General features: G+C 42.2%; 1 protein-coding gene across 1 annotated transcript in view; it reads left to right on the top strand.

Moving 5' to 3' along the window:
• The window catches only part of mtr (5-methyltetrahydrofolate-homocysteine methyltransferase), a 119,857-nt gene that overhangs the window by 84,552 nt on the left and 22,045 nt on the right, over positions 1 to 13,260 (top strand). Inside the window, exons 27-31 of the mRNA XM_041973173.1 lie at positions 2,357 to 2,432; positions 2,541 to 2,696; positions 2,953 to 3,152; positions 3,238 to 3,438; positions 7,438 to 7,630. Of these exons, the coding sequence (XP_041829107.1) occupies positions 2,357 to 2,432; positions 2,541 to 2,696; positions 2,953 to 3,152; positions 3,238 to 3,438; positions 7,438 to 7,630 (826 nt within the window). The remainder of the gene's footprint in view (positions 1 to 2,356; positions 2,433 to 2,540; positions 2,697 to 2,952; positions 3,153 to 3,237; positions 3,439 to 7,437; positions 7,631 to 13,260) is intronic.

The raw sequence follows: 13,260 nt of genomic DNA, 5'->3' as shown, positions 1-13,260 counted from the left end.
GAGGGTCCGACTCCCGCACCGTTCACGGTGAGAGGGTCCGACGCCTACAATGTTCACGGTGAGAGGGTCTGACGCCTACAATGTTCACGGTGAGGGGTCCGACGCCCGCACAGTTCATGGTGAGAGATACAGGTGCTGACCACACTGAAGTTCTTAGTAACTGGGGCGTTCAAGAGGGATCAAAACTACATGAACCATGTAGTTTTGAACCATGAACTACAATGTTCATGGTGAGAGGGTCCGACGCCCGCATGATTCACGGTGAGAGGGTCTGACGCCTACTCTGTTCAGTTGTTGCTGCTCCAGTTGTTCTGCCTCTGCGCTGCAGCCTCCTCTCCTCCTTCCTCTTCATCCTCCTGTCCTCCTCTCCACCCCCTCCCCATTATGTTACTTCTTGAATCATGACTGTCGGTGATCAGCTAATCAGTTCTTCTGCCGATCAATCAGCTCGTGCTGAGGAAGAGGAAACTAGCAGGATGGCCCGTTTTAATCAGACAGCCTGTTATTTGAATTTATTTTTCTATTATTTTCATTATTAGCTGAGGTTTGCTAGAGCCACAGCTGGAAACTCTGCTGGTTATAAAACAGCCAGATTGATCAGGTTCAGGTTTCTACTGAGAGTGAAACAGGAAGATGAAACAAGGGGAGGTCTTCTCTAAACCAGTGGTTTACCTAAAAGGTAAAGGGGAATTATGAACAGGTTCTGAAATACAGATCCAAGCAGCTTCTCTAACCAGGCAGTAGAAAGTAGTTATTTGCAATTCACTTCTATGCAGATACACAGCCCTCTGATGGCAAAATATGTATTTTGTTAATTGGTTATACCCAAGCCCCAGTTGTGTTTCAGGAGATAATCCTACCTGTTCGCTGAACAACCCCCCACCCTGCAATATAAAATAAATCCAAGTTCTTCTTTTCAAGAACTTACTATAAAGAAATAAGACTGAACTGAACCATTTCAGATGCTTCTTCAAGCTTTAAAACTGTCCCAGCAGGTGACTGAAGAACAGCAGGTCAGCTTACAGGTGTGTATGTAACATGGCAGCTCAGAAAGTGTGTGTTTGAGCGCCGCCTGCTGCACTCACTTTAAATACACCCCAATGACTGTCTGCACCCACACCGCTCCATTCCCCACCAGCCCACCAGACTATTTTACTGAATTATAGTCTTCTCATGTTAACTGTGTTTTCCTGATATGAAGATGAAGCTAATTGTCACAGTGTGTAAATTATTACTGGGTGGTCTTAAGAGTTTTAAAGTTAAATCTGCTAAATCTGGGTGTGAAAGATACCATGTGATCTGAAAGCCTCACTAATAAAATGTAACATGAGTGTCAAATAACCAGTTTTAGAATGTTTTAAGTAATAAATCAAAGGCATGATTAATTTCTTCCACATTCTGCTCTTTCCTACCACGCACAAAAAAAAAAAAAGTTGCTACCAAAATCAAAGGTCAAACCCTCTAGCACATGGTTGGACCTCCTCTATCTTTGAGTCTAGCAGTATTGTCCGCGGCATCACTTCGATAAACTTCTGCAACGTAACCAAGCTCTTGTAGTGATGGTGGGAGATTCCTACCTCCAGCACATCCTAAAGATCCTCCATGGGGTTCAGGTCTGGACTCAGTGGTGGCCGATCCATGTGTGAACATGATGTCTCCTGTTCTCTGAACCTCTTTTCAGCTGACCTCATTCTTTGGACATATAATGTTGCTGAATCTAGACCTGAACCTAGACCTGACCAACTGCAGCAACCCCAGACCATAGACTGCCCCACGGGCTTGTACAGCATTACTGGGCATGATGTTGCTTCCCTTTATCCTTCTCTCTTTTTATCCTGATGCTCCATCACTCTGGACCAGGGTAGATCTGGACTCATCAGACCACGTGACCTTCTTCCAGGGCTCCAGAGTCCAGTTTTGAACCAGTTCTAGAAGTTTCTGCTTCTCCTGAGATGTTTTCTCTGCCCAATGCCAACAATCTGACCCTTCTGGAACAGACTAACTTTTCCTCGACCACAGATGTGTCTTTCCACGTGTTTGTTGGGGTTAAATAACTTGTTGCAGCTGAAACATCATCAATGCAGGAATTATCCAATAGGAGGCTCCAGCTTGTTAGCTTAGTTAAATCCAGGTGGACATGGCCAGACAGTGCATATCACTCTCTAAACAAAGAGACTGTTGGTTGGATATAAGATTGCAAGCTTGTGTATACCGACAGTTTTCATGTGTGGGAAATCTTGTCATTTGTATTAATTCCTCCTCCCTTTGGTCACTTCTTGGCCTGGGTGTTTCCTTGATTGTAGGTCATCCTGAGTTTGAAGATAATTAAAAAGAGTTTTTCTTGTGTTGATTACAGGATCGTCGGTATCTGTCTTTGTCTGAGGCAAGGCAGAAATACTTATGTATAGACTGGTTCTCTGTTCCTGGACCTGGTGAGTCCTGAACCAAGGCAGACTGACATGTTAATCTGTCATATAATCTGTCCTTTAGGTTACAGAAGAAATCTCACTGTTTTCCTTACTGTTTCCTTTTTGTCTCAGTGCGTCCTCAGTTCCTGGGAACTCGTGTGTTTGAGTGCTACGACCTGAACCGTCTGGTGGACTTCATTGACTGGAAGCCTTTCTTTGACGTGTGGCAGCTCAGAGGAAAATACCCCAACAGAGGATACCCCAAGATCTTCAATGACGCTGCTGTTGGTACGGACCTGCCTTAGATCATGTGTGGCGTCCATCTGCACCAAATCTCTCAAAGATTTTAGTTTTTTCTGGACATATCTCTGCAGCACAGCAGTGCGTTCAGACCTGAAAGTCATGTTACTCCAGCATCACTGGATAAAGTCTTTTATTTTAAGCCCTACTTATCCATCCATCCACCAGGTTTTAGAAAGGGGGATCTGCCTAGACCTGTCCATCGCAGGGCTTTCATGTAACTATCCTTTATGTGAACATGCAGGTTTGGAGGCTCGCAGAGTCTTCGATGACGCCCAGTTGATGCTGACGCAAGTGATGACTAACGGCAGTCTGACTGGGAGGGGCCTGGTGGGCTTCTGGCCGGCTCAGAGTGACGGGGACGACATCTATGTCTACAGACACGATGTGAAAGTGGGCAAAGACACAAAGCCCACCGCCACGCTTCACGGCCTACGGCAGCAGGTGAGAAACTGCAGATCCGTCTGTTGTCGTGGCCGCCCGGCTGCATGGTCTCCACGAGGAGGATGACATGCTGTGTGTGCTGCAGGCGGAGAAGGACCGCTCCAGTTCAGAGCCCTACCTCTGCATCTCAGACTTCGTGGCCCCCGTAGAGAGCGGCATAGCAGATTACATCGGTGTGTTTGCTGTGGGTGTGTTTGGAGCCGAGGAGCTGAGTCAGCAGTTCCAGACCCAGGGAGACGACTACAGCAGCATCATGATCAAGGCTCTGGCTGACCGTCTGGCTGAGGTACTGTATCCAGAACTCTCTACAAAAAACTGAACAGTTTTTTGAAATGTTCATCTATCTGTCCGTCCATCCGTCACTGAGAGGTGTTCGCAAAGCAAAGTGGTTAGGGAGGAGTCTACAGCAGAGCGCTGTGGGGCTCCTGGGGCCCTGGACCCTGCGCTCTGGCCACCCTGGATGGCTGGTCCCAGGAGGGGCCGGCGGCTGCCCATCTTGGCCCATTGGGGCCTGTGCCCCAAGACCGCTGGGGGGGGGGCTCTGGCTGGGGCTCTTCTTCGCAGAACTTCATCTTTTTCTGCGAGTTAGTGTCTGGTTGTTGTTGTGATATGTCTTTTTGATTTGGTTATTATTTAAAAAATCTTAATGACTAGCAGCTGTTTTTTTCAGTAAAAGCCACAGGAAATTTTCTGGTGTGTTCTTGTACAGGTGTAACAGTTTGTTGTCTGGTGATGGTGTGGATTGAAGGGTCGTTTCCTTCTGTCTGTGATGTTTTTTCTTCCCTTTCCTCTTTCTTCTTTCCCTTTTGTTTCTTTTTGCTGTCTTCCCTCCTGTTCTTATTCTTAGGTCCAGCAAGATTACATAGATTCCATTATTCAAAGTAAATAAAAAAATCAGATTAGCAAGAAGAGCCTTATACACATAAGCCTCCTCTTGGCAAAGCAAATTTGTTCGGCACAATACAGCAACCAGATTATCATTCTGCTGTTATGATGCTGGACAGGACAAGTTATAGAGGGGAAAAAAAAACTGCAGAACTTGTGTTTTCTGTTCACCATGTTTCTGTCAGAAGAGAAAATCCAAACTGGAGAAACGAAGTCATGAACTAACAGCGACTTGGTGGACAGAGATTAGATATTAAGTCCAGCAGCTTTATGTTTCCTCTGGTCTCTGCTGTATTCTGAGTATACATGGTCCAGTTAACAGATTACATCCATTCACCTCACAAGTTCGATTCCTTATTTTACTAACACAGGAATCCTACTGAGTCCAGATCTCAGAACAGCTGTCAGTAGTAGTGAAACCTCAGCAGGATCCTGAACGCATCATGGCATGTTATCTTTGTTGTGAATTCTGCTGCTCTGTGAACCTCCTGCACATCGTCCCGTGCCCTGCTCTGCCAGGACAGATGATCTAAGAGGAGGAGGGGGAGCCCTGTATTTCTTGGTAGATGGTGGTCGCTGGGGTCCGGTCCGGGATAGAGACATCCTTTGAAGACCTCGGGTGATGTGGAGAAAAGGGTCTGGTGAGGGGGGAGAGCTGGGAGTTGATCGCCTCTCTGCTGTGTCCTTCACTCTTATCTGTACATCATGTTTGGGTTTGTCGTCCCAACAGCATGACGCAGGTGTGCAGCAGGTAATCTGGATCCAGTTAGACCTGGATGCAGTCCATCAGGTCTGAGACGATCCTGCAGTTCCAAAAGATATTGAAGTTATCAATGAACTTTATCGCCTGGGCAATACATGAGTTTGATAACCTTGTGTTCAGAACAAGAAGTCTCCTGAGAAGCTCCTTTACCCGCAGTAGGAACGGGTCCTGAGATGTGGACCTGGAGCTCCAAACTGACACAGTCTCTCCAACAGCAGAGAAAAGTCTTTCTTCAGGATCTCGGAGCCAGTTTTCCTCCTCAGAATATCAAAAGACCCTGTGTGGACAATAATCTTCATACCATCTGGATGTGAAGACAGAATGGTCTAATAATAATAATAATAATACATTTTATTTAAAGCACCTTTCAGGGCACCCAAGGACGCTGTACAAACAAATAATAAAACATTAAGAGTACAGGAAAGGCACACATATGCAATCTATCTAAAAACCTAAACATAAAAGGCAGAGTGGCGAGGATGTGATTGAAAATAATGTTACAGACAGTATGCTGTTCTGAAAAGATGAGTTTTGAGTTTGGAAATGAAGATGAGGAGAGAGTCGGTATTGCGGAGGTTAGGAGGAAGTGCGTCCCAGAGCTGGGGAGCAGAGCGACTAAAAGCTCTGCTCCCCATGGTACTGAGACGGGCAGGAGGGACAGAGAGATGGATAGAAGAGGAGGAGCGAAGACATCTGGAAGGGGTGACTATATGGAGAAGGTCTGAGAGGTAAGGGGGTGAGAGTTTATATATGGATTTGTATGTATGGAGGAGGATCTTGTATTCTATCCTGTACTTAAAGGGAAGCCAGTGAAGTTCTTGCAGGATGGGAGTGATGTGATGAAAGGAAGGAGTTCGGGTGATGACGCGGGCAGCAGAGTTCTGAACTATTTGAGTTTCTAAAGGGATTTTTGTGGGAGGCCAAAGAGGAGAGAGTTGCAGTAATCCAGGCAGGAGGTGACAAGGCTGTGCACCAGGATAGAGGTGGTGTGGGGGGTGAGGGAGGGGAGAAGACGGTTGATATTGCGCAGATGGAAATAAGCTGAGCGGGTGATGTTATTGATGTGTGAGGTGAATGATAAGGTGCTGTCGAGGATGACACCCAGACTCTTGACCTGAGGGGAAACTGAGGCACTGTTGATGGTGAGGGAGAAACTATTAACTTTGGAAAAGGTGGATTTGGTGCCAATAAGGAGAATTTCAGTTTTATTACTGTTCAGTTTTAAGAAGTTGGCGGTGAACCAGGATTTTATTTCCAGGAGACAGGCAGAGAGGAAGGTAGGTGGGAGCGTGGAATTTGGTTTACAGGACAGGTAGAGCTGGGTGTCATCCGCGTAACAGTGGAAATAGATACTGAATTTACGGAAGATGAGACCAAGGGGGAGGAGATAGGTGGTGAATAGAAGAGGCCCCAGGACAGAACCTTGGGGCACACCAGTGGAGACTGGGGAGGGATCGGAAGTGAAAGATTTGAGTTTGATGAACTGAGTGTGGCCATTGAGATAAGACTGGAACCAGAGAAGGGGAGTAGAGGTGACACCAAGTGAGGAGAGTCTACTGAGGAGTATGGATGGGATATGGTGTCAAAAGCAGCACTTAAGTCAAGGAGGATGAGAATGGAGAGAAAACCAGAGTCAGCTGCGAGGAGAAGGTCATTGGTAATTTTAATAAGGGCTGTTTCGGTGCTGTGACGGGGGCGAAAACCAGATTGAAAAGGCTCGTAGAGATTATTATTGGATAAATGGGAATGAAGTTGAGAAGTGACTGTTTTTTCCAGGATCTTAGACAGAAAGGACAGATTGGAGATAGGACGGAGGTTTTTGAAGTCATTGGGATCCAACCCAGATTTTTTCAGAATGGGGGTGATTGAAGCAGTTTTAAGTCTAAAGATCAGTTCCCTGATTGATGGATCAGGAAAAGTTTGATTTTCCGTCTCTGCCATCCTCCCATGCTGTTATAGAGTCCCCAACCAGAACTGAGCCTTATTCTCTTAGTGTGGAGGCCCCGATAGCTTCTCTAGTCCTCCTGTTAATTTTGGCCTCTCCTCCTGGTCTGGTTAGCCCTGGGCTGAGTTTTAGGGATATTTCTCAAGTTTTTATAGATCCTTGCATTACATTCATCATCATTCATTTTATTAGGAGTCAACATATCATATCTATTATGCAGCGAGACTTCAGGTGGTGGAGTGAGTGCTTGAGCTTTAAGTTTCCTGCTGGATTTACCTCTGTGATGAACAACATCAGACACCAACACTGTTCCAGTAGGAGAGATCTGTCCGGTTTGGGATCTTCCCCAGTTATTCCAGTGTCATTTGAAAGCTGGTCCGACCCAGTCTGAGAGTCTGCTGGCCATCTGTAGAAACCACCTCACCTAACGTACCAGCAGCAGTTTTACTCTTAAAAAAGGAAAATACTTTTCCTGTGCTAAGGCACACTCCCAGGAAGAGTTGGGACTTTTCTTTTCATTGACTGTGGGGGTGAAAATGTAAGCTGTTTTCCACCTCCGAAGCATCAGCCGTATTGAAAAAATTATATAAACACTAAAGTAAACCAACATTCCAGGTTTCAGAGTAGCACAGCCGGTATAATGTCAAAGGGAGGGAATATTTTTTTCATGCTGCCTCCTTTCTGTTATGCAGGCATTTGCTGAGGAGCTTCATGCTCGTGTGAGGAAGGAGTTGTGGGGCTACAGTGCCAATGAGGCCCTGCAGGCCTCCGACCTCCACAGAGTTCGGTATAAAGGCATCAGACCTGCAGCCGGCTATCCCAGCCAGCCTGACCACACAGAGAAGATCACCATGTGGAGCCTCGCTGGTGTCCAGGAGAAGACTGGTAAGAAAGCTCCTCGTTCCTCCTTGTACCTGCAGGACAGTGTCATGGAGTTTGCTGGAGGAGACTCATGCTGTGCACACATCTGCTGGCTTTTATGCTGCTTCTTGTCTCATTTTTTCTGCTATGGGACAGTGGATGGAGATGAGCATAATCCATACCTATGAATGGTTCCATTGAAATAAACTAAAACTACACAAGAAAAACTAACCTCTGGACCGCCTTAGACAGTATTTCTGATGACTGGTCAGAGCTGTTTGACTTAGTTAAAGTTGACGTAGTTAAAATTTTCTGCTTGGTCTATATAGTAGAATTAATGTTACAGGACGTTTTACTGTATTTCCATGTTTCTGCAGGGATCCTCCTGTTTGAAGGGTTTTCCTTCTCTTTTTTTTTTTTTATCTATTTCTGGATGAAATAACTTTCTAAAAGAAACGCACCACCACAGAAGAAGAGCTGAAGATGAGCTGAAAGACAGAGGGACAGAGTTGTGTTCCTCATGCGAGGACGAGGACCTGATTGAGAACCACCTAGCTATTTCTTTACTACAACCTCTGGAACCAGCTCCAGGAATCTTTGACCAGCTAATGTCCACATGTTGAATAGTGGTATAGCCTCAATATTTATATAAAATTTTAATATTCAGTATTAATACATTTTATTAACATTAATAACTTAATAATTATTAACTTCTTGTTGGAGGGAAAATTTCTCTTCCATAGTAAGTTTAGATAAGATTCTTTATTGATCCCACGTTGGGGAAATTTTACTGTTGCAGCAGCTCAAACACAAAGTCAAAGAGACATCAAACAACAGACAGAAAAAAAACAAAGACACAAAAACAGCATGTACAATAAATAGCGTTATATAACACTTCCTGTAGTGTTATACACTATATATGCCACAGGAAGTCTTTTCCGCTACAGGAAGTGTTATATGCTACAGGAAGTGTTATATGCTACAGGAAGTGTTATACACGACAGGAAGTGTTAGACACTACAGGAAGTTTTATATGCTACAGGAAGTGTTATACACTACAGAAAGTTTTATATGCTACAGGCAGTGTTATATGCTACAGGAAGTTTTATATGCTACAGGCAGTGTAATATGCTACAGGAAGTTTTATATGCTACAGGCAGTGTTATATGCTACAGTTAGTGTAATATGCTACAGGCAGTGTTATATGCTACAGGCAGTGTTATATGCTACAGTTAGTGTAATATGCTACAGTTAGTGTAATATGCTACAGGCAGTGTTATATGCTACAGTTAGTGTAATATGCTACAGGCAGTGTTATATGCTACAGTTAGTGTAATATGCTACAGGCAGTGTTATATGCTACAGTTAGTGTAATATGCTACAGGCAGTGTTATATGCTACAGTTAGTGTAATATGCTACAGTTAGTGTAATATGCTATAGGCAGTGTTATATGCTACAGTTAGTGTACTATGCTACAGGAAGTGTTATATGCTACAGGAAGTTTTATATACTACAGGAAGTGTTATATGCTACAGTTAGTATAATATGCTACAGGCAGTGTAATATGCTACAGTTAGTGTAATATGCTACAGGCAGTGTTATATGCTACAGGAAGTTTTATATACTACAGGAAGTGTTATATGCTACAGTTAGTGTAATATGCTACAGGCAGTGTTATATGCTACAGTTAGTGTAATATGCTACAGGCAGTGTTATATGCTACAGGCAGTGTTATATGCTACAGGCAGTGTTATATGCTACAGTTAGTGTAATATGCTACAGGCAGTGTTATATGCTACAGTTAGTGTAATATGGTACAGGCAGTGTTATATGCTACAGTTAGTGTAATATCCTACAGGCAGTGTTATATGCTACAGGAAGTTTTATATACTACAGGCAGTGTTATATGCTACAGGCAGTGTTATATGCTACAGGAAGTTTTATATACTACAGGCAGTGTAATATGCTACAGGAAGTTTTATATACTACAGGCAGTGTTATATGCTACAGGAAGTTATATATACTACAGGATGTGTTATATGCTACAGTTAGTGTAATATGCTACAGGCAATGTAATATGCTACAGGAAGTTTTATATACTACAGGCAGTGTTATATGCTATAGGAAGTTTTATAAACTACAGGCAGTGTTATATGGTACAGTTAGTGTAATATGCTACAGGCAGTGTTATATCCTACAGGCAGTGTTATATGCTACAGGAAGTTTTATATACTACAGGCAGTGTTATATGCTACAGGCAGTGTTATATGCTACAGTTAGTGTAATATGCTACAGGCAGTGTTATATGCTACAGTTAGTGTAATATGGTACAGGCAGTGTTATATGCTACAGTTAGTGTAATATCCTACAGGCAGTGTTATATGCTACAGGAAGTTTTATATACTACAGGCAGTGTTATATGCTACAGGCAGTGTTATATGCTACAGTTAGTGTAATATGCTACAGGCAGTGTTATATGCTACAGTTAGTGTAATATGCTACAGGCAGTGTTATATGCTACAGTTAGTGTAATATGCTACAGGCAGTGTTATATGCTACAGTTAGTGTAATATGCTACAGGCAGTGTTATATGCTACAGTTAGTGTAATATGGTACAGGCAGTGTTATATGCTACAGTTAGTGTAATATGCTACAGGCAGTGTTATATGCTACAGGCAGTGGTATATGCTACAGGAAGTTTTATATTCTACAGGCAGTGTTATATGCTGCAGGCAGTGTTATATGCTACAGGAAGTTTTATATACTACAGGAAGTGTTATATGCTACAGTTAGTGTAATATGCTACAGGCAGTGTTATATGCTACAGTTAGTGTAATATGCTACAGGCAGTGTCATATGCTACAGGCAGTGTTATATGCTACAGGAAGTTATATATACTACAGGATGTGTTATATGCTACAGTTAGTGTAATATGCTACAGGCAGTGTAATATGCTACAGGAAGTTTTATATACTACAGGCAGTGTTATATGCTATAGGAAGTTTTATAAACTACAGGCAGTGTTATATGGTACAGTTAGTGTAATATGCTACAGGCAGTGTTATATCCTACAGGCAGTGTTATATGCTACAGGAAGGTTTATATACTACAGGCAGTGTTATATGCTACAGGCAGTGTTATATGCTACAGTTAGTGTAATATGCTACAGGCAGTGTTATATGCTACAGTTAGTGTAATATGCTACAGGCAGTGTTATATGCTACAGTTAGTGTAATATGCTACAGGCAGTGTTATATGCTACAGTTAGTGTAATATGCTACAGGCAGTGTTATATGCTACAGTTAGTGTAATATGCTACAGGCAGTGTTATATGCTACAGTTAGTGTAATATGCTACAGTTAGTGTAATATGCTATAGGCAGTGTTATATGCTACAGTTAGTGTAATATGCTACAGGCAGTGTTATATGCTACAGGCAGTGTTATATGCTACAGGAAGTTTTATATTCTACAGGCAGTGTTATATGCTACAGTTAGTATAATATGCTACAGGCAGTGTTATATGCTGCAGGCAGTGTTATATGCTACAGGAAGTTTTATATACTACAGGAAGTGTTATATGCTACAGTTAGTGTAATATGCTACAGGCAGTGTTATATGCTACAGTTAGTGTAATATGCTACAGGCAGTGTCATATGCTACAGGCAGTGTTATATGCTACAGGAAGTTATATATACTACAGGATGTGTTATATGCTACAGTTAGTGTAATATGCTACAGGCAGTGTAATATGCTACAGGAAGTTTTATATACTACAGGCAGTGTTATATTGTATAGGAAGTTTTATAAACTACAGGCAGTGTTATATGGTACAGTTAGTGTAATATGCTACAGGCAGTGTTATATCCTACAGGCAGTGTTATATGCTACAGGAAGTTTTATATACTACAGGCAGTGTTATATGCTACAGGCAGTGTTATATGCTACAGTTAGTGTAATATGCTACAGGCAGTGTTATATGCTACAGTTAGTGTAATATGCTACAGGCAGTGTTATATGCTACAGTTAGTGTAATATGCTACAGGCAGTGTTATATGCTACAGTTAGTGTAATATGCTACAGGCAGTGTTATATGCTACAGGCAGTGTTATATGCTACAGGCAGTGTTATATGCTACAGTTAGTGTAATATATAATATACTACAGGCAGTGGTATATGCTACAGTTAGTGTAATATGCTACAGGCAGTGTTATATGCTACAGTTAGTGTAATATGCTACAGGCAGTGTTATATGCTACAGTTAGTGTAATATGCTACAGGCAGTGTTATATGCTACAGTTAGTGTAACATACTACAGGCAGTGTTATATGCTACAGTTAGTGTAATATGCTACAGGCAGTGTTATATGCTACAGTTAGTGTAATATGCTACAGGCAGTGTTATATGCTACAGTTAGTGTAATATGCTACAGGCAGTGTAATATGCTACAGTTAGTGTAATATGCTACAGGCAGTGTTATATGCTACAGTTAGTGTAATATGCTACAGGCAGTGTAATATGCTACAGGCAGTGTTATATGCTACAGGCAGTGGTATATGCTACAGGCAGTGTTATATGCTACAGTTAGTGTAATATGCTACAGGCAGTGTTATATGCTACAGGCAGTGTTATATGCTACAGTTAGTGTAATATGCTACAGGCAGTGTTATATGCTACAGGAAGTTTTATATACTACAGGAAGTGTTGTACGCTACAGTTAGTGTAATATGCTACAGGCAGTGTTATATCCTACAGGCAGTGTTATATGCTACAGGAAGTGTTATACGCTACAGGAAGTTTTATATGCTACAGGAAGTTTTATATACTACAGGAAGTGTTGTATGCTACAGTTAGTGTAATATGCTACAGGCAGTGTTATATTCTACAGTTAGTGTAATATGCTACAGGCAGTGTTATATGCTACAGGCAGTGTTATATGCTACAGTTAGTGTAATATGCTACAGGCAGTGTTATATGCTACAGGAAGTTTTATATACTACAGGAAGTGTTGTACGCTACAGTTAGTGTAATATGCTACAGGCAGTGTTATATGCTACAGGCAGTGTTATATGCTACAGTTAGTGTAATATGCTACAGGCAGTGTTATATGCTACAGTTAGTGTAATATGCTACAGGCAGTGTTATATGCTACAGTTAGTGTAATATACTACAGGCAGTGTTATATGCTACAGTTAGTGTAATATGCTACAGGCAGTGTTATATGCTACAGTTAGTGTAATATGCTACAGGCAGTGTTATATGCTACAGTTAGTGTAATATGCTACAGGCAGTGTTATATGCTACAGTTAGTGTAATATGCTACAGGCAGTGTTATATGCTACAGTTAGTGTAATATGCTACAGGCAGTGTTATATGCTACAGTTAGTGTAATATGCTACAGGCAGTGTAATATGCTACAGTTAGTGTAATATGCTACAGGCAGTGTTATATGCTACAGTTAGTGTAATATGCTACAGGCAGTGTTATATGCTACAGGAAGTTTTATATACTACAGGCAGTGTTATATGCTACAGGCAGTGTTATATGCTACAGTTAGTGTAATATGCTACAGGCAGTGTTATATGCTACAGTTAGTGTAATATGCTACCGGCAGTGTTATATGCTATAGGCAGTGTTATATGCTACAGGAAGTTT

Source organism: Melanotaenia boesemani, chromosome 21 (assembly GCF_017639745.1).
Source record: "Melanotaenia boesemani isolate fMelBoe1 chromosome 21, fMelBoe1.pri, whole genome shotgun sequence".
Lineage (NCBI taxonomy): Eukaryota > Metazoa > Chordata > Actinopteri > Atheriniformes > Melanotaeniidae > Melanotaenia > Melanotaenia boesemani.
Note: the sequence above shows the minus strand (reverse complement) of the source record. Positions and strands in the feature narration are given on the sequence as shown.